The sequence below is a fragment of the Muntiacus reevesi genome, chromosome 4 (genome assembly GCF_963930625.1).
Source record: "Muntiacus reevesi chromosome 4, mMunRee1.1, whole genome shotgun sequence".
Taxonomy (NCBI): Eukaryota; Metazoa; Chordata; class Mammalia; order Artiodactyla; family Cervidae; genus Muntiacus; species Muntiacus reevesi.
The window spans coordinates 143,042,748-143,068,916 of NC_089252.1; the positions used below are offsets into that span (position 1 = coordinate 143,042,748).

At 46.7% G+C, this 26,169-nt stretch overlaps 2 protein-coding genes across 3 annotated transcripts; one reads left to right on the forward strand and one right to left on the reverse strand.

Moving 5' to 3' along the window:
* The first annotated feature begins 563 nt into the window (after positions 1–563).
* Positions 564–18,765, forward strand: AAAS (aladin WD repeat nucleoporin). Of its 2 annotated transcripts, XM_065934319.1 has the most exons (17): positions 564–585; positions 2,802–2,884; positions 4,121–4,248; positions 10,394–10,449; positions 10,761–10,852; positions 11,073–11,119; positions 11,391–11,489; positions 11,811–11,954; positions 16,198–16,318; positions 16,622–16,746; positions 16,926–16,986; positions 17,137–17,227; positions 17,434–17,527; positions 17,612–17,679; positions 17,828–17,909; positions 18,005–18,089; positions 18,218–18,765. In XM_065934319.1, exons 1-17 carry the CDS (start codon positions 579–581, stop codon positions 18,443–18,445), a joined length of 1,611 nt encoding a protein of 536 aa, XP_065790391.1. In that variant the 5' UTR covers positions 564–578; the 3' UTR covers positions 18,446–18,765. The 2 variants fall into 2 exon arrangements, with proteins under 2 accessions (XP_065790391.1, XP_065790393.1); XM_065934321.1 differs by lacking the exons at positions 564–585; positions 2,802–2,884 and adding an exon at positions 3,287–3,506.
* MYG1 (MYG1 exonuclease) lies at positions 18,756–26,110 on the reverse strand. The gene is made up of 7 exons (XM_065934322.1): positions 25,730–26,110; positions 25,435–25,547; positions 22,731–22,890; positions 19,670–19,822; positions 19,422–19,544; positions 19,123–19,304; positions 18,756–18,970 (listed from the first exon to the last, which is right to left on the reverse strand). The coding sequence occupies exons 1-7, from the start codon at positions 25,943–25,945 to the stop codon at positions 18,772–18,774; spliced, it is 1,146 nt and encodes a 381-aa protein (XP_065790394.1). The 5' UTR covers positions 25,946–26,110; the 3' UTR covers positions 18,756–18,771.
* Between the last annotated feature and the right edge of the window lie 59 nt (positions 26,111–26,169).

Sequence of the window (26,169 nt, forward strand, 5' to 3'; positions counted from 1 at the left end):
CGGGCCCGGGGAAGGGGCGGCGGGCCGAGGTCCAGGCACCCAGGCTCCCGTGATGCCTCCCGCCTCTCAAAGTAGGGGGCCCATTTTAGAAGTTTCGAGCAGCGGCCGGGGCGCTGCCTCGGTTTCCCGCCCAGGTTGTAGGGAGGGGCAGGCGCGTGGAGACCGCCTGCTGAGCGCTCTGAGCCCCCGGGACTGTGGGTCTCAGTCACTGTGTCGCCGGGGCCACCGCGCCCCCTGGTGAAGTTAGTGGAGAGTGCGCTAGGCCCGGACTAACCTCCCAAGACTCTGCAAATTGTGAAAAACCATTCAACAAACGTTAAATAAGCTGTATGGGCTTTCCTGGTGGCTCGGACGGTAAAGAATCCGCCTGTAATGCGGGAGACCGGGGTTCGGTCCCTGGATTAGGAAGATCCACTCCAGTATTATTGCCAGGAGAATCCGCGTGGACAGAGGAGCCTGGCCGGCTACAGTCCATGGGGTCACAAAGAGTCGGACACGACTGAGCAACTTAAGCACACACAGGGGAGATGGTGACTGTGTGTGAATACACAGAGCTCCATTCCTTCTCTCCAGGTCACATGACTGGTAAGAGGCAGGCACCTAACTGATAATTACAAAGCAATCTGTTGGTGAAAATCAGGCTTCATTGAAGGGAGGGGGGAAGTTGCAGGCCAGGCTGTAGTGAGTTTGGGGGGTTGGATGGTGCCAAGGTTAAGATACAATGAAAGTGTTTGTGGGTGGGACTTCCCTGGTGGTCCAGAGGTTAAGAATCTGCCTGCCTGTGTAGGGGACACAGGTTCCATCCCTGGTGCAGGAAGATTCCACATGCGGTAGAGCAACTAAGCCCCGTGTTGCCCCAACTCTGAGCCAGTACTCTAGAGCCTGTGTTCACCAACAGTAGAAGCAAGGGCAATGAGCATCCCAAACACAAGGAAAGAGTAACTGTGGCTGCCAGCAACTTGATAAAGCCCTCACACAGCAAGGAAGACCTGGTGCAGGCAGAAATAAATTAATTTAAAAAAACTTTGTGAGTGGCATCTCACTGCTCTCCACAGATCTGTCACACAGACTCCCACTTTTCCATCAACCCTATACTGCTTTCCTGTCTCACAAAGTGCTTTCTCAGCCAATTTCTCCAAACCACCCCCAGTTTTTATATTCTGCTCTTTTACGCTCTCTGTGACTTCCCAGGCAACAGTGAACTAATGGGCGGAGAGGTTACTCAAAGTGTTGTCTGTGCAGTATCACCTGGGGACTTTTTGGAACTACAGCTTCAGAGCTCCACCCCAGAATTTATATTTTAACAAGATTCTCAGATGAGTCCTCTGTTTATTAACCTTCTGGAACCCTTGGTTTTCTGACTTGGGGTATAGCGCTCAAGGGGAACTTTTCATGTAGAAAGAAAGGGCAGACACAGACAAAATATTAAAGCAGAATGCCTCTCCAATGAGGCTGGTTGCTCTTGGGAGTGGGGACTATGCCATATACAGTTCTGTGTGCCCAGAGCCTGGTCCTTGGAATTGATGTGTGAGTGTGAGTGAGTGAGTGAGTGTGTGTGTGTGTGTGTGTGTGTGTGTGCTCAGTCGTGTCCCTCTCTTTTTGACACCATGGGCTGTAGCCCACCAGGCTCCCTTGTCCATGGATTTTTCCAGGAAAGAATACTGGAGTAGGTTGCCATTTTCTTCATGAGAGGATATTCCCCACCCAGGGATCAAACTCTTGTCTCCTGCATCACCTGCAGGGGGTTTCTTTATCACTGTGCCACCTGGGAAGCCCTGGAATTGCTTATTAATACTTGTTAAACGAATGAACCAATGTTCAGAGTCACCTAGTTTGTGGCAGAATTAGGGCTATTTATATCCTGTATCTGCTTAGCGCTTTACAATTTATTAAATGGCTTTGTTTCCATTTTTTTGTATGGGAAACAACCATGTGTTAGGACCCTCTGCAAGTGAGGGAACTGAGGCTCAAAGAGTTCAATGATTTTCCAAAGTTACACAGCTGTAAGAAGAGGAGCCTGCAATCTGCATTAGACGCCAATTCTATTAGTAACTCCATTGTTATGAATTAGAATAAGATAAATATCACTTAAAAATTGGAGCATAGTTGATATAAAACATTGTATTAGTTCTAAGTGTACAATTTAGTGATTTGATACTTTTATAGATTATACTCCATAAAAAGTTATTATAAAGTATTGACTACTTTCCCTGTGCTATATTGGCTACAATATTATGTTTCAAGTGTACAACATAGTGATTTGCCATTTCTATAGATTATACTCCACACAAAGTAATTATAAAATATTGGCTATATTCCTTGGTATTGCTAAGTCATGTTGTGACTCTGCGACCCCACGGACTGTAGCCCTCCAGGATCCTCTGTCCATGGGATTTTCAAGGCAAGAATACTGGAGTGGGTTGCCATTTCCCTCTCGAGGGGATCTTCCCTGACCAAGGACTGAACCACAGGTTCTTGCCTCTCCTGCTTGGCAGTCGGATTCTTCACCTGCGAAGCCCTGTATTGACATTACATCCGCGTAGTTTATTTTTTCCTTTGTAGTTTGTACCTCTTAATCCCCTTCACCTATTTTTGCCCCTCTTCTCTCCATCTCACTTTTATTCTGAAGTAAGAATTCCCGGTTTTGGTATTTTTAAGGTCCCATCTCCCTGGTGCCTCACTTTCCTTTTGGTAGTAAAACAGTACCCATCTCATGGAGTTGTAAAGATTAGTCAAGCACTTATCATAATAAGTGCTCAGGAAATAACTAGTTTCCCAACTGTTCCCACTTTTCCTTCCAGGAAGCCTAACCCTGTGGCCTTCAAGTCCTGGCGGGCGCAGTACTCTCCCTCCCAAGATCTCCCGCCTGACTTTCCCCCTCTGGGTGAGCGTCCCTCAACTTTCCAGCCAGCTGCCCGTGATAAGAGTCGGTATTTTCCTCTGGGCGATTCACAGTTCTGTTCTGTAAGGGTTTAATTAGGTACTTCCCTGAACGTGGCTTATTTTGGGCTTTTCGAGTGCTGAGAGTGAGTGGGAGACTATGCTGGGGAATTCGGAACTGGGAAAACAGCAGTCTCACAGGAAACAAAACAAAACAAAACAAAAAACCGCTCCAATTTTTAACTAGCGGTCAGCCCTGCGGACGTGTCGGCGCCGCTCCCTCTCCCGCCGCTAGGCGGCGCGCCAGGACGCCGGAAGTCTATCCCAGAACTGCGCATGCGTCCTTCTTCTCCAGTGCTCTTCCTTTTACTTTCTTTGAGCTTTGCATTGCCGTTTGTCCCAAGCGGCTACCCGTACGCATCCGAATCTAGCCCGGGAACTAAGAGTCGGAGGAGCGGGGCCCTGGGAGTTTGCCGATTCCGGACGTCCTCGGGACCGGCAAGATGTGCTCCCTGGGGTTGTTCCCTCCTCCGCCGCCTAGGGGACAAATCACCCTATACGAGCACAATAACGAACTGGTGACAGGCAGTAGCTGTGAGAGTCCGCCTCCCGACTTCCGGGGCCAGGTGGTCGGGGCGAGGAGGGAGGGGACATTTAGGCATGGGGTGTCGGAGGGTTTGTGGGAGCAGAGGCAGCGTGAGGGGAGGGGGCGCGTTGCGGTCCCCAGACTGGAGGATTGGAAACAACCTCTGCTAGGGTGGAGAAGAATAGAAGAGATGGAATGCATTTTAGAGCTGGGATTGGAGGATGAGGGATGCTGAGGAGCTGTGGGGCGGGCCTAGCGGGCATGGAGAAAGTGAGGGCGAATCTAGGGGATGTGACTGTGCAGGAGGACTTCTGAAAAGTTGGAGACAGTATCTGGGACAACTGGGAAGGCCCAGCCTGGGGAGTTTTTTCCCCCGAGGTTTTGCTGGCAAGGAAAAGGAAGAGAAATGGACGTTTATTGAGCGTTTGCGTGGAAGAAAGAGGCTCTGAGTCAGGTGTTCTCCACAAATGTTTTAATAATGTGATTTAATAATCACAGCATACCTGTGAAATATTATTCTGGTTTTACCGATAAGGGAGATAAGACTTGTTTCCCCTGTTCCACAAGGGTTTCTTTTGTGGAAATGGGAAATGGTGGTTCAGTAGAGATCTGGGAAGTAGAACTCACTGTCATACCTCTCATTTCTGGCTATAGTGGATCAATCTTCCTGTCCTAAACCTGACTAAGGATCCCTTGAAGACCCCTGGAAGACTGGACCATGGCACAAGAACTGCCTTCATCCACCACCGGGAGCAAGTGTGGAAGAGATGCATCAACATTTGGTGAGACTTGGCAAAGGGTCTCCTGGGCAGTGGTCTGCAAATCCTGGAGGCAGTGAGGTCACCAACTCTCTGCCCTGGGCTTCCTGGCTCTCTGTAGCTCAGGGCTGTTTGTCATTCAACACATCAAATTATCAGTCCTTTCTGTGGAACTTAAAGTTGTGCAACAGTAGTTCGTTTCATCTCCAGTGACTTGCTTTCCTTTCTGGTTTAATTATGTAAACTTGCTCCCTCATGTCATTATCACTTTCTGAGCTTTCACCTGAAGCTCAGAAAGGATAGGTATAAGGTTGCAGTGAATAATCTCATACATGGGTCATAGATTTTACACGTGTAGGAGTGAAACCTGGATTCAGTTCCTGGCTGTGCCGCTTTTTAGCTGTGTGAACTTGAGCAAGTTACTTAATCACTCTGTCCCTCAATTTCTTTTTTTTTTTTTTTTAATAAAGTTTTATTAAAGTATAAAGGAGATAGAGAAAGCTTCTGACATAGGCATCAGAAGTGGGCAAAAGAGTACCCTGTCCCTCAATTTCTTCATCTGTAAAATGAAACTTGTCTTACAAGGTTCTAGTGATGATTAAATAAGTAAAACACATATTAATCCCTTTAAGAGTTAGCCATTATTAGTATTATCCTCATCATTGTGTCGGAGAAGGCAATGGCAACCCACTGCAGTACTCTTACCTGGAAAATCCCATGGACAGAGGAGCCTGGTAGGCTAGTCCATAGGGTTGCTAAGAGTCGGACATGACTGAGCAACTTCACTTTTACTTTCATACATTGGAGAAGGAAATGGCAACCCACTCCAGTGTTCTTGCCTGGAGAATCCCAGGGACGGGGGAGCCTGGTGGGCTGCCCTCTGTGGGGTCGCACAGAGTCGGACACGACTGAAGTGACTTAGCAGCAGCAGTATCGTTTTAAGTAGGGGTTCAAAGGGTGTGTTCATTTGTAATTTCTTTTTTTTCATTTGTAATTTCATGAGCTGTTGCCATATAATCCTCTAAGTTTTACATATTTATAGACCCACCAGCAGTGAGATAACTATGCTCCAATAAAAACCTAAAAATGAAACAAAGCCAAAAAAAGTGTATGAGAGTGCCTGTTTTCTAACACTTGTGCTATCAAACTTTGATATTTGATTTTGCATAACAGTTTCATTTGCATGTCTCCTTGAGTGAAGCTTAACATCAGGTCATGGTCTGAAAACCTATTCAGTCCTGGATTCTTTCTCGGTTTCTGCCTCTGTTGAGCTGCTACTTCTCTTCCTGCTGTCTTTTTTTTTTTTTTGACTGGTCTGGGTTCTAGTTGTGCAGGATCTTACACCTTGATTGTGCCATGCGAGATCTTTTAGTTGCGCTGCCGGATCTAGTTCCCTGACCAGGGATTGAACTCCGGACCCCTGAATTGGGAGTATGGGGTCTTAGCCACTGCATCACCGGGGAAGTTGCTTCCTGCTGTCTTTTATATGAATAGCTGTTTTTTTTTTTTAAGTTCTGTTTATTTATTTTATTTTTGGCTGCGCTGAGTCTTCAGCAGCTGTGTGGGAGCTATCTCTAGTTGTGGCAAGCAGGGATTACTCTTTGTTGTGGGGTGCTAGGGCTTCTCATTGCAGTGGTTTCTCTTTTCATAGAGCATTGGCCCTAGGCATTCGGACTTCAGTAGTTGTGGTGCACAGGCTTAGTTACTCTGTGGCATGTGGGATCTTCCCAGTGCAGGGGTCAGACCTGTGCCCCCACATTGGCATGTGGATTCTTAACCTCTAGACCAGGAGGGAAGCCCCCTCAGTTCAGTCACTCAGTTGTGTCCAACACTTTGTGACCCCATGGACTGCAGCATGCCAGGCTTCCCTGTCCATCACCAACTCCCGGAGCTTGCTCAAACTCAAGGCCATCGAGTTGGTGTTGCCATCCAACCATCTCATCCTCTGTCATCCCCTTCTCCTCCTGCTTTCAGTCTTTCCCAGCATCAGGGTCTTTTCCAATGACTCAGTTCTTCACATCAGGTGACCAAAGTATTAGAGTTTCAGCTTCAGCATCAGTCCTTCCAGTGAATATTCAGGACTGATTTCCTTCAGGATAGACTGGATGAATCTCCTTGCAGTCCAGGGGACTCTCAGAAGTCTTCTCCAACACCACAGTTCAAAAGCATCAGTTCTTCGGCACTTAGTCTTCTTTATGATCCAACTCTCACATCCATACATGACTACTGGAAAAACCATAGCTTTGACTAGACAGACCTTTGTGGGCAAAGTAATGTCTCTTTTTTTATAAACTGTCTAAGTTTGTCATAGCTTTTCTTCCAAGGAGCAAGCGTCTTTTAATTTCATGGCTGCAATCACCACTTGCAGTGATTTTGGACCCCAAAGAAATAAAGTCTGTCACTATTTCCATTGTTTCCCCATCTATTTGCCATGAAGTGATGGGACCGGATGCCATGATCTTAGTTTTTTGAATGTTGACTTTTAAGCCAGCTTTTTCACTCTTCTCTTTCACTTTCATCAAGAGGCTCTTTAATTTTTCTCTTTCTGCCATAAGGGTGGTGTCACCTGCATATCTGAGGTTATTGATATTTCTCCTGGCAATCTTGATTCCAGCTTGTGCTTCATCCAGCCCTGGATTTCGAGTGATATATTCTGCATATAAGTTAAATAAACAAGGTGACAGTATACATCCTTATCATACTCCTTTCCCAATATGGAACCAGTCTGTTGTTCCATGTCCTGTTCTAACTGTTGCTTCTTGACCTGCATACAGATTTCTCAGGAGGCAGGTAAGGTGGTCTGGTATTCCCATCTTTTGAAGAATTTTCCAGTTTTTTGTGATCCACAAAGTGAAGGGCTTTGGCATAGTCAATAAAGCAGAAGTAGATGTTTTTTTGGAACTCTTGCTTTTTCTGTAATCCAACAGATGTTGCCAATTTGATCTCTGGTTTCCTCTGCCTTTTCTAAATCCAGCTTGAACATCTGGAAGTTCACAGTTCACGTACTGTTGAAGCCTGACTTGGAGAATTTTGAGCATTACTTTGCTAGGATGTGAGATGAGTGTGATTGTGCGGTAGTTTGAACATTCTTTTGCATTGCTTTTCTTGGGATTGGAATGAAAACTGACCTTTTCTAGTCCTGTGGCCACTGCTGAATTTTCCAAATTTGCTGGCATATTGAGTGCAGCACTTTCACAGCATCTTTTAAGATTTGAAATAGCTTAGCTGGAATTTCTGGAGAAGGCAATGGCAACCCACTCCAGTACTCTTGCCTGGGAAATCCCATGGACGGAGGAGCCTGGTATGCTACAGTCCATGGGGTCGCTCAGAGTCGGACACTACTGAGCGACTTCACTTTCACTTGTCACTTTCATGCACTGGAGAAGGAAATGGCAACCCACTCCAGTGTTCTTGCCTGGAGAATCCCAGGGACAGGAGCCTGGTGGGCTGCCGTCTATGGGGTCGCACAGAGTCGGACACAACTGACATGATTTAGCAGCAGCAGCAGCTGGAATTTCATCACCTCCACTAGCTTTGTTTGTAGTGATGCTTCCTAAGGCCCTCTTGACTTCACATTCCAGGATGTCTGGCTCTAGGTGAGTGATCACACCATCGTAGTTATTTGGGTCATGAAGATCTTTTTTGTATAGTTCTGTGTATTCTTGCCACCTCTTCTTGATATCTTCTGCTTCTGTTAGGTCCATACCATTTCTGTCCTTTATTGTCCCCATCTTTGCATGAAATGTTCCCTTGGTATCTCTAATTTTCTTGAAGAAGAGATTTCTAGTCTTTCCCATTCTGTTGTTTTCCTCTATTTCTTTGCATTGATCACTGAGGAAGGCTTTCTTATCTGTCCTTGCTGTTTTTTGGAACTCTGCATTCAAATGGGTATATCTTTCCCCTTCTCCCTTACCTTTCATTTCTCTTCTTTTCTCAGCTATTTGTAAAGCCTCCTCAGACAATCATTTTACCTTTTTGCATTTCTTTTTTTGGGGGATGGTCTTGACCACTGCCTCCTGTATAATGTCACAAACCTCTGTCCATAGTTCTTCAGGCACTCTGTCTATCAGATCTAATCCCTTGAATCTATTTGTCACTTCCACTGTATAATCGTAAGGGATTTGATTTAGGTCATACCTGAATGGTCTAGTGGTTTTCTTTACTTTCTTCAATTTAAGTCTGAATTTTGCAATAAGGAGTTCATGATCTGAGCCACAGTCAGCTCCCGGTCGTGTTTTTGCTGACTGTATAGAGCCTCTCCATCTTTGGCTGCAAAGAATATAATCAGTCTGATTTCAGTATTGACTATCTTGTGATGTACATGTGTAGTCTTCTCTTGTGTTGTTGGAAGAGGGTGTTTGCTATGACCAGTGCGTTCTCTTGGCAAAACTCTGTTAGCCTTTGCCCTGCTTCATTTTGCACTCCAAGGCCAAGTTTGCCTGTTATTCCAGGTATCATTTGACTTCCTACTTTGCATTCCAGTCCCCTTTGATGAAAAGGACATCTTTTTGGGGTGTTAGTTCTAGAAGGTCTTGTAGGTCTTCACAGAACTGTTCAACTTCAGCTTCTTCAGTATTACTGGTTGGGGCATAGACTTGGATTTGTGATATTGAATGGTTTGCCTTGTAAACGAATAGAGATCATTCTGTCATTTTTGAGACTGCACCCAAGTACTGCATTTTGGATTCTTTTGTCGACTATGAGGGCTACTACATTTCTTCTAAGGGATTCTTGCCCACAGTAGCAGATATAATGGTCATCTGAATTAGATTCACCCATTCCATTTTAGTTCACTGATTCCTAAAATGTCAATGTTCACTTTTGCCATCTCCTGTTTGACCACTTCCAGTTTACCTTGATTCATCGACTTAACATTCCAGGTTCCAGGTTCTGGAGAATGCAGTATTGTTCTTTACAGCATCGGACTTTACTTTCATCACCAGTCACATTCACAACTGGGTGTTGTTTTCGCTTTGACAGCAGGGAAGCCCTCTGTTGTCTTTTTTTTTTTTTTTTTCCTCTGTTGTCTTTTAAATATTGATGTCCTGAACTGGAGTTGCACACACCTTGGTGTTCACTTGTCTGTTCAACACCCTCAGTCAGATATTCTACAGGCTTCACACACTCAGCACGTTCACAATCAACCTCTTTGTTTTCCTTGTGTTTTTCATCTCAAGGAATGCCCTTCCTGGTCATATAAGAATAAGTGGCTTGAATGTAGGCTTTGGGATAGACAGACAGATTGAATCCTGACTCTGCTTTTTCTACCTAGTTCTCCTTTGATAATCAACCTTTCCCACTCCCTGTTCTCTCATTTAAACATGCAGATGATAACTACCCCTGTTGTGTAGGGTTTTGATAATAGCTAAGTTAGATGTTGAGTGTGAAGCTGTAGCCCAGTCCTGGCATAGTGTAATCAGTGTTGGATGCTATAATTATCATCTAGGTGTTTCCCTTGATATTACTCTTTACCTTACTAATGTCGAATTAGTCCTCCAATCCTGTCCGTTCTACTTCCTCAAGCTCTCAGACCTGTCCTCTTTTCTCAACCCCCAGTGGTTCAGGCCACTTTGACCTTTCTTCTAGATTCGTGAAGTAGCTTCTTAACCTATTTCTTTCTCTCCATTCTTGTCTCCCTCTAATCTGCAGCCAGACTGATTTTTCTAAAATGCCAGTGTGATTAGTTTATTCCTTAACTGAAACCCCTTCATTGACTTTCCATTCATTGTCTTTGGGCAAGTCCTGACTCCTTGATCTGCACACAAAGCCCTGACAGACCTCTGAGCCTTAGTTGTCTCATTGAGGAAATGGATAGAATGAAAGGACAAGGTAAAGTGTTTGACATATAGTTGCCACTCATTAAATGGAAGTGCTCTTATTTATTTTTTAAATATTTATTTATGTATTACTTACTAGGCTGCAGCAGGTCTTCGTTGCAGTATGCAGGATCTTATAGCTGCAACATGTGGGATCTAGTTCCCTGATCAGGGATCAAACCTGGGCCCCCTGCATTGGGAGTGTGAAGTCTTAGCCACTGTGCCACCAGGGAAGTCCCTGATCTTATTCTGAGTATGTGTTGAATGAATGAATGAATGAATGAATGGAGGAACTTAGAGGGGAGAGTGAAGGGATCAAAGCTGTCTAACTCACAGTTCCCTCTCCTCTTCAGGCGTGATGTAGGCCTTTTTGGGGTGCTGAATGAAATTGCAAATTCAGAGGAGGAGGGTAAGTGTGTTTACCTCCAGCCTTCTCTAGTTTTGTGGTTGCCATCTCCCCTCCATATTCCCCATAATTGATCCCATTACCTGTTGGCCCAGCGCCTTTCCCTTCAGCCCTGTATTCCTGGCCCAGATGTCTCCACTGGTGCTATCTCCTGTCACCTCTACCTACCCCTCATGCCGCAGAGTGGGTGTCCAGATCACTTGTTGGGTGGAAGGGCCTGGAGAGTGCTTGCTCTTGCTCAGCCCTCACCTAGGCGGGTTCCCAGTGAGAGCCCTGTGAACGGTTTAATCACGGCTGCTTCCTCAACCCCACAGTGTTTGAGTGGGTGAAGACGGCATCCAGCTGGGCCCTGGCACTCTGTCGATGGGCCTCCTCCCTCCACGGGTCCCTGTTTCCCCATCTGTCTGTAAGTTTGGCTTCTGCTGCTGGCCTTCCCTGCTGCTGCTCCTCCACTCCTACCATTTTCTTTCTTTCTTTCTTTTTTTTTTAACTCCTACCATTTTCTGTGCCTTAGGATCAGGCTGTTGGGAAGGCAGAGGGTGGGAATGGTCCAGTTCCCCGTGGGAGCTTTGAGGGGATGAGTGCCCTTTGTCCCAGTGCATTCTCTGTCTGCTTTGTTATTACAGCTTAGGAGCGAAGATCTGATTGCTGAATTTGCTCAAGTCACAAACTGGTGAGTGTACCAGCTCTGGGGCTTTTTGTTGGAAGGAAGTCCTGAACCTTGAGACTTCTTTTGGGGAGAGGGAAAACAAGGCAGAGACTCCTCCCACCCCTTCCCTGACTGTTCCCCATGTTCTCGCTCCTACCTTCCAATAAAGAAAGAAAGAAACAAACAAAAAGAAACAGCAAAAAATGGTAACGGTCTCATGTGGAAGGCAGCCTGAGCTCTGGGCCCAGGTGTGGTGAGGTGCAGTTCGGACTCTTCACTCTCACTCCTGCCCCAGGTCCAGCTGCTGCTTGCGGGTCTTTGCATGGCACCCCCACACCAACAAGTTCGCCGTGGCCCTGCTGGATGACTCAGTCCGCGTGTATAATGCCAACAGGTGCGCGTGGCACCCTGGGTGGGCTCTGCCTCCTCAGTCTCCATCTCTCAGTCCCCACTTCCTTCTCCAGCTCCGGTGCCCGGGGAGTCCTACAGTTCCTGAGCCCGGTCCGATGGCTCTTTTCAGAACTGGGGTCAGGGAGGCCCCACAACTGGATGCATCCTCTTTCCAAACCCAGCCTTTATCCTGTCCTCTGTCCCACCGTACCCCCAGGCCCTGGATGATCTGCTTTCTTCTTTGGATGTCTGTCCTCAGTTACACTCAGGTCCCCTGTACCTCAGTGTCCCTGCTTTGACTCTGTCCCCTCCCATTTCACCCCAGCACTATAGTCCCCTCCCTGAAGCACCGGCTGCAGCGCAATGTGGCAGCCCTGGCCTGGAAGCCCCTCAGTGCCTCTGTCTTGGCTGTGGCCTGCCAGAGCTGCATTCTCATCTGGACTCTGGATCCCACGTCCTTGTCTACCCGGTGAGTCCCAGCAGTCTCTTACCTTGGCCCGAGACTGTGAGTTGGTGAGGAGGTCTGGGAGGAAAAGTTCTTCGTCCTCACAGCACTTCCCATGGCTACGGGAGAAGCAGACCTAAGGCCAGGGTGGAGGTTCTGTGAAGCAATAATCTAGAGAAAGAGACAGAACTAGGGGCTTCTGGGCTTGTGGGGAGTGTGCACCTGTGGATCATGAAGTGGAAAAACAGTCTTTTTTGAGAGGACTGCCAGATGCAAGTTTAACAGAAGGGAGAAAGGCAATTAATGTAGATATGGGATTAATATGGATTTGAGCTGAAACCAGTGAAAATGGAAAAAGAATCCTCACAAGAACTAACTAAATATAAAACCAGAAACTGGTTCTTTAAATTTTGAATAAAGATTTTGGCTCACTTTATTAAGGCAAAAGAGAAAACCAAAGTATACTATTTTCAGAATGGGAAAAGAGAGAGAACCATGAATATGGAAGAAAATAGAAGAATTATTAGAGAATATTTTATACATTTAGACCAGCACATTTGAAAATCTAAGGAAATGTTTGATTTTCTACCAAATATGTGTTACCAAAATGGATGAGTTGTACCACTAAAAGAGATGCCAGACTGATGATTTTATGGTAGTTTGTCTAATTGTCAGAGAAAAGATAATCTCCATGTTATTGGAACTAATCCAGATCATCATAGAAAAATTTGGAAAGCCTCCTGATTTGTTTCTTCCTTTTAATAAACTTTATATGGACGTAATTTTAGATTTTTGGAAAAGCTGCAAAGATAGTACAGACGGTTTGGCTATACCTTCACACCATTTCCCCCATTGTTAACATCTGATACTACCATGTCACATCTGTCAAAACTAAGAAACTGACATTTGAACGTTGTTATTTTTTTTTTTTAACATTATTAACTAAACTCTAGACTTTGTTCACATTTCACCAGTTTCCCCATTAATATCCTCTTTCTGTCCCACCCTGATTTGTTTTTTATAAAGTTAATGTGATCCTAAATCTGAAACCTGACAATAGGTAGTATAAGAAAATATTTGAGTACTGATTTTAAAATCCTAAATAAAAGACTACCAAATAGAATCCAAAAGCATATTAAAAAAAAAAAAATTTTAACCTAGTGGAATTTTCCAGAAATTAGAAACTATTTACCATTAGGACATATATTAAAATGATTTATTACATTGGCAAATTAAGGGAGAAAAATGTTTGTATCAATAAATGCCCTTGAATAAGCAGATATCCTGCTGAATGCATAAAGTAAATAGGAATACAAAGAGATGACCTAAACATAAAGAATGTGTACTCAATATCAGTGGCTGCCATATTAAACTGTGAAATAGGAAATACTAAAAGTTTTTCCAGTAATGTCAAGATAAAGACAGAGGTATCTTTGCCACCATGTTAATCAACAGTAGTTTTGGATGTTCTTGTGAGTGCAGTAAGACAAAAGGAATGTGGTAAAGTCTTGAGAAAGAAGATAAAATTAATTTTTATTTGGAGATATTATTTTACACCTAGATAAAACAAGAGATTCAACTAAAAGAAACCTGTTTAATCTGGTAAGAAATATAAGTAGTACGGTAATTGGATCCAGGAAACTGAAAAGGTCATAGCTTTCCTTTGTACCAATAAGAAAGTGATGTCGCTCAGTCGTTTCCAACTCTTTGGGACCCCATGGACTGTAGGCTACCAGGCTCCTCCGACCATGGGATTTTCCAGGCAAGAATATTGGAGTGGATTGCCATTTCCTTCTCCAGGAGATCTTCCTGACCCAGGAGTTGAACCCGGGTCTCCCACATTGTAGACGGATGCTTTACCATCTGAGCCACCAGGGAAGTTAATATTAAACAAGAATATTAAACAAAAGCTTAATTAATGGCGGGACATGCTGTATTCCTGGATAGGAAAAATTAATCATAAAGATGTCAAGTTAAGTGTATTTCCGATTAGCATTCTACTGAATTGTTTGTTTTTGTGAACTGGACAATGTGGTATTTACAGTTTTTATGAAAGAATAAATATGGAAGGATAGCCACGAGAAGTTTGAAAAGGAAGCATATTGAGAGGAGAATTGCCTCTAAGTATTGAAATATTTTATGAAGTTACAGTAATACAAAGTTATTGTCATAAGATCAGACAAACAGATCAATGTATCACAACATTCAGGAACAGATCTAGGAATTTATGGAAATTTAATATATGATGAATTTGGCTTGCATTGCAATAGACAAGTTCATATTTCTTTTTTTGTGTGTGTGGTTTTGACATAATTGGCTATCCATTTAGAAAATGATAGTTTGACCTTGCTTCACATTTTATATACAAATAAATTCTAAGCTGATAAAAAAACTTAAGTGTAAAAATACATAATTAAAAGGACTAGAAAAATACATAGGATTTTTTTTTGCCTGTTCAGAATGACAGTATTAAAATTGAAATGTTTGATAACATCATTAGCAAGAGTAGGAAAAATGGGATAGTGTGGTACAAACTTTTCTTTTTTTTTTTTTTTAAATATTTATTTATTTGGCTGTGCCGGGTCTTAGCTGTGGCATGTGGGATCTTAGTTCCCCAACCAGGGATTGAACCTGGGCCCCCTGCCTTGGGAGCACAGGGGTCTCAGCCACTGGACCACCAGGGACGTCCCCAAACTTTTCTTTTTTAAAAATTATTTTATTTACGTTGGCTGCACTTGGTCTTTGTTGCTGTGTGTGGGCTTTCTCTAGTTGCAGTGTGCGGGCTTCTCCTTGCAGTGGCTTCTCTTATTGAGGAGCACAGCCTCTAGGGAGCATAGGCTTCAGTAGTTGCGGCACACAGGCTCAGTCGTTTCGGCTCCCGGGGTCTAGAGCTCTGGCCCAGTAGTCATGGTGCACTGGCCTGTGGAATCTTCACGGACGAGGGATCGAACTGGTGTCCCCTGCATTGTGAGGCAGATTCTTAACTGGGTCACCAGGGAAGCCCCACAAACTTTTCAGAAAATAATTTGTTGGCATATTTATCTTTTGAAAGGTGCAAGTCTTTTTTACCCACAATTCCATTTTAATACTGTATTCTACACAAATAATGACATGAGTACATAAAGATATAAAGAATACTTTTGCAGTAGTACTTGTGATAAAAAAATCACCAACAACTGAAATGTCTGTGGCGGCACGACTGGATAAATTATAGTTCATCTATTCAGTGGAATACAGTGAGGCCACTGAAAAGAATGAGATGGATCTCTGTAAACTGATGTATTGTAAAATTAAGGGAGTAGCTTGTAGACTGGTGACCTAAGACCTCATTAGAGCTAAAGGTGGGTATATAGGTGGGAGGAAAAGGGACAGAGTAGCCTGCACTTTTTGGGCCAAGTATGTCGCTCTGGAGATTCAGGGCTGACTGACACAGCTGGCGTCCTCAGTTCCCAGCCTAGTCAGGAAGGTCGCCACACACACCGTCTTTGATGAGCAGAAAACGAGGCAGAGCACCGAGGAGGGAAGGTAATTGTGATAAGGAAACAGAGACAGGTTTGGGAGCACAGGATGAACTCTGAGGAGTGGCAGGTAACTCTAGAAAGATACGAGATTGGTGAGGTGATGTCGTGGGTTACCCTGGCCTCCAGGCAGGATGGTCCTGTGGAGAGGGTTCTCATCTAGAGCAGAGCATGCATCTCCCCAGCCCAGCACCAGCTAGCTTTACTTGTCACAAGTTCTTGTCTCTTTCGGACTTCCCTGGTGGCTCAGTGGTAAAGAATCTGCCTGCCAATGCAGCAGACACGGGTTCGATACCTGATCCAGGAAAATTCCCACATTCTTCAGAGCAGCTAAGCTTGGGAGCCACAACTATTGAGCCTGTGCTCTAGAGCCCAGGGACCACAACTGCTGAGCCCACACGCCCTAGAGCCTATGCTCCGCAACAAGAGAAGCCATTGCAACGAGAAGCCCATGTACTGCAACTAGACAAAAAAACCCACACAGCCACAAGGATCCAGCACAGCCAATAAATAAATGAATATAGTAAAATGAAGTTCCTGTCTCTTTCAGGTTTACTCCCTTTCACCCTTTCTGGACCTCCTGGTAGTGACTGCCCTTGCTTCCTTCTTGTTTTCCTTTAACTTCCGTGATTCTTATTGCTGAATTTAGAGGGGCCACAGGGATTGGGCAGTTTTAGCAGGAGGCGGCAGGGATAGAACCACAAGGCTTTCTTCTTGCTGTCTGACCCCACACCGTTCCCCTTCTGCAGACCCTCTTCCGGCTGTGCCCAGGTGCTCTCTCACCCTGGGCACACACCTGTTACCAGCTTGGCTTGGGCCCCTAGTGGGGGGCGGCTGCTCTCAGCTTCCCCTGTGGACGCTGCCATCCTGGTGAGTTGGTCCTCACGCCTCTTGGGGTCACTTCAGCCACACCCCTCAGACTTGAGGGAAGAGCTGCCTTTGCCTGGTGGTGGGAAGTATGCTGGGGGAGGAGAGGAGTAGTTATCCATTCAGTCTTAAACTTATCCAAGGCGCAGCTCCGGCCCTGCTCCTCAGATGTAAAATTCTGCTCCCTGTTTCCTCCTGTTTCAACCCTTTCCCACTTCCTCCCCTCTCTGGTTCTTTGTACCTCAGGGAAGGGGGTCTGTGGGGTGTTGAGGATACTGTCTCACTGTCTCCCCTCCTCTCTCCTAGGTTTGGGATGTCTCAACAGAGACCTGTGTTCCCCTTCCCTGGTTTCGGGGAGGTGGGGTTACAAACCTGCTCTGGTCCCCAGATGGCAGCAAAGTCTTGGCTACCACTCCTTCAGCTGTCTTTCGGTGAGTGGGGAGAGCGGGAGTGGGCAGGAAGGACATGGAGAAAGGCACTAGGCTCCTGGAACTTCCAGCTGCACAGCCTTCTGTCCCCATTCCCATTCCCCCGAACCTGGGACTGACAGGCAGGGAGGTCCGAGCTGTGACACCTGGAACTAAGCTGTGCCCGCTTCTCTCTGGCACAGAGTCTGGGAGGCCCAGATGTGGACTTGCGAGCGGTGGCCTACCCTCTCGGGGCGATGCCAGGTAGGAGGGAGTGTGCGATGCAGGATCTGGGGAGGAGGCTGGCTCGACTTCCCCAGGCGTGTCCCCCTACCTCCACTTCTCTTCCTCCTGTGCGTCCTTCCTGTATTCCCATAGACCACCATTTTCCTGCCCTTTGCTCCCTGACCCCAGACTGGCTGCTGGAGTCCCAGTGGAAACCGCCTGCTATTCACTGTGTTGGGGGAACCACTTATATACTCCTTGTCATTCCCAGAACGTTGTGGTGAGTCAGGGGCAACACTTCCGGATGTACAATAGCTGGGGTAGTCGGAGGGAGGAAAGAGCCCTGTGGAGTATGCTGCTCTGAAGGAAAAAGGGAAGGAAAGCAGCTCAGATGACTTGAGAGGCGTTGATGCTGTGATGGAGAGGAGATGGGGCTGGGGGAGGGGGCCCTTTCCTATACCTAAGAGCATCTGCTCTGACCCACAGGTGAGGGAAAGGGCTATGTTGGAGGTGCCAAGTCCGCTACAATAGTGGCAGATCTGTCTGAGACCACCGTACAGACGCCGGACGGCGAGGAGAGGTAAGCTGGGTGGGTGAGGAAGGGGCGCAGACAAAGCTGGGAGGGACCGCACTGACCCCCTCAACCTGCTGTTCTGACTCGCAGACTTGGGGGAGAGGCTCACTCCATGGTCTGGGACCCAAGCGGGGAGCGGCTGGCTGTGCTCATGAAAGGTGAGAGGTGGAGAGCAAGGCCTCTGCTGGGGCTGCACCATCTTCCCATTCATCAAGTGTATCCACATCCTGGCAGCAGTTCTGCTGTGCCCCTGCCCTGGGATTCGGCCTCCAGAGATCCTTCCTAACCCTCATCCATCTCTTATAGGCAATCCTCGGGTCCAGAATGGGAAACCAGTCATCCTCCTTTTTCGCACTCGAAACAGCCCCGTGTTTGAGCTACTTCCTTGGTAAGTGCTGGGTTCTTCACTGGCCCTCCCATACCAAACCCACGTCCCACTATACCTGCCTCCAGCTGCCTGCTCACCTTCTCTTCTTCATCTAGTGGCATTATCCAGGGGGAGCCAGGAGCCCAGGCCCAGCTCATCACTTTCCATCCTTCCTTCAACAAAGGAGCTCTGCTCAGCGTGGTGAGTAGGCCAGCTGCTGGGCTGCAGGAGTGGGAGGAGCTGAGGGTCATGGCTGCTAGGCGGCTCTGCCATAAATACCCCTTCTTTGGGCCCAGCCTGATTGACGTTGCTTCCCTCTCTCTCTGCAGTGCTGGTCCACAGGCCGGATCACCCACATCCCTCTGTACTTTGTCAATGCCCAGTTTCCACGCTTTAGCCCAGTGCTTGGCCGAACCCAAGAGCCCCCAGCTGGGGGTGGAGGCTCTATTCACGATCTACCCCTGTTTACTGAGACATCCCCAACCTCTGCCCCTTGGGACCCTCTCCCAGGGCCACCCCCTGCTCAGCCCCACTCCCCTCACTCCCACTTTCAGTAATAAGTGTCCTTTATTGTTTTCCACTTAATTATGAGACTGTCTTTTCCAGTGACTTGCACTGGCGTACACTGAAGGAAAAAAAAGGCATGGACTTTGGGTTTAGATCTTGGCTCTTTCACTTTTTAGTCACTCCTTATGAATCTGGTCGTTATTTACCCTTAAGAACTGGATAGTTTTCAAATGATTTGAAAGCAAAACTGAGAAAATACCTAGCACCAGCTGTGGCCCATAACAGATGATGCACTTTCCCCAAATTTAAGCAAGCTCCCAGAATAGTGCAGAGCAGTAATAGAACATTATGTGGTCAGTATGAGATGGAAAAAGTTTTATTGGACTAGGGGATTTTGGGCAGGTGTAGGTGCTGGGCGCTGGGCCAAGGTGGCACGGGCCATGCTCAGGGCGCCCTCTCGGGTACGGTGCCCACCAATGAAGCCGCTGGCATGGACAAAGACGCAGCCAGGAATTCCACTGATCTGGTCCAGGGCCTCATCCCGAAGACCCCGCCATGGCTCTGGCAGGGGCAGCCTATGAGTGAGCAGAAAGAGGGAGTTGGTGGGGGCAAATGGAGGTCGTGAGGAACTGGGAGAGTGGGAGCAGAGGCCTAGGTTAGTGGCTGCCTCCTCTGATGGGGTTGAAACATGCCTGAAGGGCTGCAGGGTGGACCCCTAGGCCCTCACCTGCTCTGGAACGAATGGGGCTCCTTAGGCACACACTGTACCCGCCACTGTCCAGCCTGGTCTGTGTAGATAACAAAGGCGATGGTCCCTGTGGAGGACAGCCCCGATTCCAGCTGATAGAGGTGTTCCTTCCAGGGACAGCCACCCTTTGCCAGTTCTATTATCTCCCCACTTGGGTCCACCTGAAAAGGAAGTGGAGCCGGGACAGAAGGCTCAGGGTAGGAACATGAGCCCAAACAGGCCAGCAGCCTGCCAGCACTCACTAACCAGGGCCACAGTGCCTCCTCCCAGGCCCATACCTGGAACCTCTTTGCCAGGGCCTCTTCCACCAGGGTTCGGGCTGGCAGCCAGCTGTTCTGGTAGAAATCTAGTCTCTGCAGAAACTCCTCTCGAACCAGGTCCATTGCACGCTTGAACCCAGCCTGGGAATGAGAACCATGGTGCTGGCCCGAACTTCTAACTCTGCTAAGGCTCAACAGGCCAAGACCACTCACTTCCTCCCCCGGTTTTCACACACCCCAGTCTCTTCACCCCAGGGTCTCCTTACCTCAGTGTCTTGGTTTGGCTGGTTCCAGGTGGGATTAAGCCGAGCAACCCTGGCGCTCAGCGTGGTGGTCAGCAGGTACCGAGGCTCTCCCTCCTCCCATTGGGAAATCCCATTGTCCACCGCATCCACCTCCTCCACGAAGTTCTCATACATCTAAGGCAGCAGTAGGAGAAAGGCTCTGGAGGGCACTGACTATTTGCATAAAGCTTTATAGCTCTCAAAATGTATGCATATACAGTCTTTATTTTTTTATTTTTTTGCATATACAGTCTTTAATCTTCACAAGGATCCTGCAGGGATCTCCCAACATTACTTGGACGAGGAGAGAGGGAATTGGGGAATTCAGCAACTTCCTAAATGGCAGAGAGCGTACAGCACTGGGGCTGAATTCAGATCATCTGATTTCTGATCCAGTGCTCACTCTACTACAGCTCAAAGCCCAAGCCAAGGCCAGCGTATGTGGGGAGGGGGCTGCTGTGTTCTGAACAAGGAAGGTCTTGAGTTCCATGACGGGCTCTGTGGGGTGGATCCTCATGGCTAAGGGCAGGTAAATCTCCAGGTGGGCTGAGCAGGCTATTCACTGATCCACTTAATGAGCTACAGGAGGGTCTGGTCAAGCACACCCATCAAATGGGAGAAGATGAGTACTAGACATCAAGGGCTTGAATGTGGTCCCGGGGAAGCCCATGATGTGCCATAAGGCATCTCCTGAGCCTAAAGAAATGATAGGATGCCTCAAGAATCTGGGGGCAGAAAAGAACTTGGGATATCAGTATTTAATGCAAAATTGCCTTAAAATAGGCCTACATTTAGATATATCTGTGGTATGCAGAAAAAGTGCTACTCAGGGAGAGCTGGAAAAGAAATTCCTCTGTTCCCAGCACCAACTGGTCTGAACCTCCAACCTGAGGCTCAGTTAAAACTTGGGTGTAATTTTAATGTCCAAAACATACAAACAGCTGAAACTTCCTTGGTCCAATGACTAAGATTCTGTTCTTACAATACAAAGGCCCTGGGTTCAATCCCTGGTCAGGGAACTAAGATCCTGCATGCTGCAGCTAAATAAATAAATAATAAATATTAAAAAAAAAAAAAAAAAAAAAAAAAACCAAAACACAAGACAGCTCATATAACTTAACATCAAAACCAAACAACTCAACTGAAATACAGGCAGAACTGAATATCTTCCCAGAGAAGATATACAGATGGCCAAAAGGCTATCAACATTACTGATTATCAGAAAAATGCAAATTAAAACCACAATTGAAATACTACCGCACACTTGTCAGAATGGCTATCATCAAAAATACCACAAGGAACACATGTTGATGAGGATGCGGAGAAAAGGGAACCCCTGTACACTGTTGGTGGAAATGTAAATTAGTGCAGTCACTGTGGAATACAATATGGAAGTTCCTCAAGAAGTTAAAAATAGAACTATCATATGACCCAGCAATTCTACTCCTGAGTATTTATCTGAAAAAAACAAAAATACTAATTCAAAAAGATATATGCACCTCAATGTTCACAGCAGCATTATTTGCAATAGTCAAGATATGAAAGCAATCTAAGTGTCCATCAACAGATAAAGAAAATATAGTATATAACAGAATGTGACTTAGCCATGAAATGAAAAAAATAATGAAAATTTGCCATTTGCAACAACATGGATAGACTTGTAGAGTATTATATTTAGTAAAATAAGTCACAGAAAGACAAATACTGTATGATATCAGTTATATGTGGCATCTAAAACACTAGTGAATATAACAAAAAAAAAACAAACTCAGAACAAATTAGTGGCTACCATTGGGAAGAGGGAAAAGAGGAGGAGCAAGATGGGGTGGGGTTAAGAGGTACAAACTACTATGTGCTAAATAAATAAGCACATCCCTGGTGATCCAGTGGCTAAGACTCCAAGCTCCCAATGCAGGGAGTCTGGGTTCCATCCCTGGTTGGGGAACTAGATCCCACATGCCACAACTAAGACCCAGCACAGCCAAAAAAAACATGCTTAAACAAGCTACAAGAAAATATTTTATAGCACATGGAATATAGCCAATATTCTCTAATAACTAAGTGGAGTATAATCTTTAAGAATTGTGAATCACTATGTAGTACACCAGAAACATAATAAAACCTTGGGTATAATTTAGTTCAGTTGCTTAGAAACCCCTCGGCAGTAGAAGGGAAAATTGACCCAGGCAGTCTAGAACCTATTCCAGAAGTTCTAACTTAAACATTCAGGGTACTCTTCCTACCCCCTTCTGATGTCTATGTCAGAAGCTTTCCCTATCTCCTTTATACTTTAATAAAACTTTATTACACACACACACACAAATAAACATTCACATTTATTCAACTTTCTTGAATATGCCACTATTCAATATTCAACTTTCTCTATGCCACTAATGCTGTGGCATAGAGACAGACAAGCCAAGATAGAGAACAACTCAGCAGCCCAGCTGCAAAAAACAGAGTTGACTGCATCTGAAGTTTGACTTGTGAACTTCACAGGAGCAGGGTCAAGTAGGTGACCTCAGAATCATGGATCCAACATGCATGCCAGGGCCACTAGCCCTTGTTGCTTGCCCAACCAAAGGCACCTAAACTGCCTGCAGGGGGCGCTGGTGGAACCTGAAGAGGTTTTCAAAATCAAACCCTTTCCAGTTTCCCAACTCACTGTGCCTTTGAAAACAGCGGTGCCTGAGATCCGCTGCCCTCCACCTTCAGGGCAGCCAGCATCTTAGTCACATGCTGCCAAACATAAGCAGCCTGGTCTACTACCAAGCTGTTGAACAATTGTTTTCTATGTATGTCAGGGCATGCTTTACAGTTTTCAAAGCCCTTCCCCATACATGACCTCATCCATGTCTCACAACCACCCCAGAATGGAGGCAGGAGAGATTACCCACCCCCTGTGAGAAGACGGGCTTGACTGAGCGAGAGGGTGGTGGGCCAGCACAGGTCAGGAACCCTGACCTGAGCGTGGTCTTCAGTGTCACTCTAGCCCACATGGTGGAGATGCACGTGGCGGGCATCTCTGTCCTTGGGTCCCCACCTTGTCATAGAGGGTGCCCACCATGCCGTCCTCTTCGCTAGTGCCCAGCAACTGGGCCAGCAGCTTGTGCCCGAAGTGCAGATAGATGAGTCCCGCACTGCTCAGCTTGGTCTGCCACGGCTTCCCGGGGGACAGGGAGCTCATGGTCTCTGTGAAAGACCTGAGGAGCACAGGGAGGTGGGGCTGACGCCAACCGCCCCAGTTCACCCACAGTGTGTGCACGTGCAGGCACAGTGCGGTGGGGAGGCTGGGGAATACCACGGGAACTGGGAGAAAGCCTGGCTAGGGAGGCTTTGGCTTGTCCTCAGGGGTCAACATGGACTTGAGTTTGGAGTCTCCATGCATCCACTGGGCTTCCCTGGTGGCTCAGATGTCATTTGACAAGGATTAACTCAGTGCTTACAACATGCCCAGACTTTGTTGTAAACGTTAGAGATGAAAAAACTAAGACTCTGTCCCTGCCTTCAAGTTTGTCTTCCTAAGGCGGATGGACAGGGATACATGGCCACACATGGCCACACACACCCCCCCATGCACACTGACATGAACAACCAAAGGAATGCTCCAGCTAGTTATAAACAAAGGGGGAGGGAGAGGAAGGGGCTCAGGAGAAGAACCTTCAGGTCATTCTTGGAAGATGAATTAGTGGGTGTTTGCCAGACACATAAAGGGGGAAGGAGAAAAGGCATTCCAAGTAGAGGGAACAACATATATAATGCCTAAACGAAAGATATCCATGGAACTGCAAGAAAGCATCTTGGGATGAGGAAATGAGCGGCAAAAGATAAAGCAGGAGCTGGACCAGGGCAGGCCGTGAATGTTACACTTCAGACTTTGAAGTTTATCTGTAGGTAAGGAGAAGCCACTGAGAGACTTTAAGCAGGCCAGAGCATGTCAGAAAGAGCACTGTGCCGGCCAGCATGGAGAAGAGATACAAGATCACCTGCAATGTTCCGGGTTAGTGAGGAAGGCAGGGATTTGAACAGCCTTGGGACAGAGGGTACGGAAATGGTATGATAGTTTTTAGAATAATAGAAACCACAGCTGTAATTTCTAAACCTACCAGTCCATCAGAATCACCAAGAAAGTGCATTTTTTTGTTCTAATGATTTTTATTATTACATATTAAGTAAACACAAAAATACCTATATGATACTCATAAGGTATAAAGACTAGTAACAATAACATCCCAGAAAAGATCCAGGAAGAAGCAAAACTAAATAGTTGATGCAAACAGATAAGACATACATGCTAAACTGTACACAAGAGCAAGCAAGGCCATGATGAATACAAAATTCAGGATGTCACTTACTCTTGGGGAAGTGGGGGATGGGATGGGGAATAGGCACACAGGTACAGGTGCTAAGGTAATGGTAATGGTCTATTTCCTCCGCTGGGAGATTGGTTCATGGGTGTTCATTTTATGTTTTATATTCCAGATATATTAAATATATTGTTTTACATGTTAAATATGGCACAATTTTTTAAAAAGTATATAAAATCATCAGAAAAAAGGAAGCAGTCAATTACATCAAGTGCCACAAACAGGTCAGTTAAAGTGACAGGGTGAAGGTGACAGGTTAATTAACCCTCAACCAGTAACCTGAGTCTGGCACTGAGGTCATTCGTGCCCTTTCCATAAGCATTTCCAGTAGAGAGATTGGAAAAGACCCAGCTGAATGAAAGATAGGATGGATAAAAGGAATGAACTGAAAGAAAAATGGAGCCAGGATCAGCTCTTCTTTTGAAGAATGCCTGAGAAGTAAGGGTGAGATTAGGTCGTAAGCACTGGGAGCATTCCCTCCCCACATCACTTATGAAAAGTAATATGTAAACTTAAATAAAAAAAGACAGGGAGGGAAGGAGAGAGAGAAAGAGAGAAACAGACTTAAAACCTCCTCATGATACCCCAGAGATAACCACTTTAAACAGCGTGGTGTATGTGAGGCTTTGTGTTTTTTTCAGTCCCTTGTTTTCAAGATGGGAGATGCGTAAGCAGAGTTTGTTTCTTCAGGCAAGAAGTAGAAATTCTAAGATACGGAGTCCCAGAGCAGGAAGTGATACATTGGAAATGGGGCAAACAGAAGGGTTTCCTGAATTGAAAAAAGGGAGTTGATTCAGGAGTGAGAAACTGACGAAGTACACGCAGGAAAAGCTCAATTTATTTTGAAAGAAAAAAGACAGGATCACTCACTGAGAAAGTCTGATGAGGCAGGGGCTTGAGGAGCAGGAAAAGGACTGGAGAGGTACTGTGGATTCTGCCCTCTCCGAGGACAAGAACCACTTCCCAGGGGTAGAGTGTCAATGACAAAGAAGACAACACACACCTGAACTATCACCACCTACCACAATCACGTGGGCCCAGCAGTCTTAGGTAGGGTAGCAAGGGCACATGAATGGATTAGTCCCTGCTGGGGTATTCAGTGAGGTAATGATAAGGCTGGTGGGAGAAAAGCCTGACTGAGCCAAAGAAGGAAGTGAATCGGGAGGGGCCTGGGGGTGACCAAGGGAGGCCAAGGCAGATGCGAGGGCTCAGGGATGCACTGGGTGCGGAGTAGGTGGAGCATTGGAAGCATGGGAGACAGTAGTCCCATGGGACTCAAGGATGAGGCGGTTTCCTTCGCTGACAAGAACCACGGCAGTGGCTGGGGCACTGAGGAGAGTTGAAGTCAAGAAAATTAAAGAAATGGTAGTGAGTACTCACCTCTGGTGATGGTCATATCGGTGTCTCTGAGGGTCGTACTCGCCACCCACGTCTACCACGATGTCACAAGCAGCCAGTTTCTCGGGGTCTCGGGTCCGCACAATCTCTGCATCCTGCAGGGGACACAGGAGGTGAGGGGGCTGTCAGGGTCGCATGGGTAGGGATTTAATGTTGAGCTTCCAAGGAGCAGAGGAGCGGAGAGGGGTGCTCGGGCGGAACACCTTTAGGAGGACGCGCCGCGGTCCACCCCGATTTGGCGGCAGCCACCGGGTCAGTTTGCGCGGCTTGTACCTACCCGGTACTCCGGCAGGAGGCGCAGCAACGCGCACGCCAGCGCCTCATCGCAGTGGAAGGTGCCGTTGTGTGTCCCGATTCGGGGCGGAGCCATGAGGTGGCTGCGGGGTCGTTTGGAAGGTGAGACGGGCTCCAGGTTGAGCTTGAGATGCGGGCTCCGGCGGGGTGGCTGTAGCAACAGCACAGGCAGGAAACCGCGCAGGAAGCGGTGGCCCATGCAGCTTTCACCACGAGGAGCCAGTAAGGGCACCGACCCGGAAGGGGAAGCGCCCGCGCAGCCCCACTTCCGTTTGCCAGCTGTTCCTATGGCAACGGGCCGGGCAGAGAGAATAGGCCGCCCAGCGTTGATTCCAGTTCCTGGCAAATTCCCAAGTGCAGCCCCCAAGATGAGCACTGTTTCACTCCTGCTTATCAGGCTCCAGGCAGGGGCACACCCTCTCA

Bases quoted from the DNA above. Each gene is read 5' to 3' on its own strand.
- AAAS (XM_065934321.1), top strand. From the start codon at position 3,384: ATGTGCTCCCTGGGGTTGTTCCCTCCTCCGCCGCCTAGGGGACAAATC. The intron at 10,450-10,760 runs GTAAGTGTGTTT...TCAACCCCACAG, and splicing joins TGCAAATTCAGAGGAGGAGG to TGTTTGAGTGGGTGAAGACG. The intron at 11,490-11,810 runs GTGCGCGTGGCA...ATTTCACCCCAG, and splicing joins CGCGTGTATAATGCCAACAG to CACTATAGTCCCCTCCCTGA.
- MYG1 (XM_065934322.1), bottom strand. From the start codon at position 25,945: ATGGGCCACCGCTTCCTGCGCGGTTTCCTGCCTGTGCTGTTGCTACAG. The intron at 25,548-25,729 runs GTAGGTACAAGC...TGTCCCCTGCAG, and splicing joins GCCTCCTGCCGGAGTACCGG to GATGCAGAGATTGTGCGGAC. The intron at 18,971-19,122 runs GTGAGGGCCTAG...GCTCACTCATAG, and splicing joins CCCCATTCGTTCCAGAGCAG to GCTGCCCCTGCCAGAGCCAT.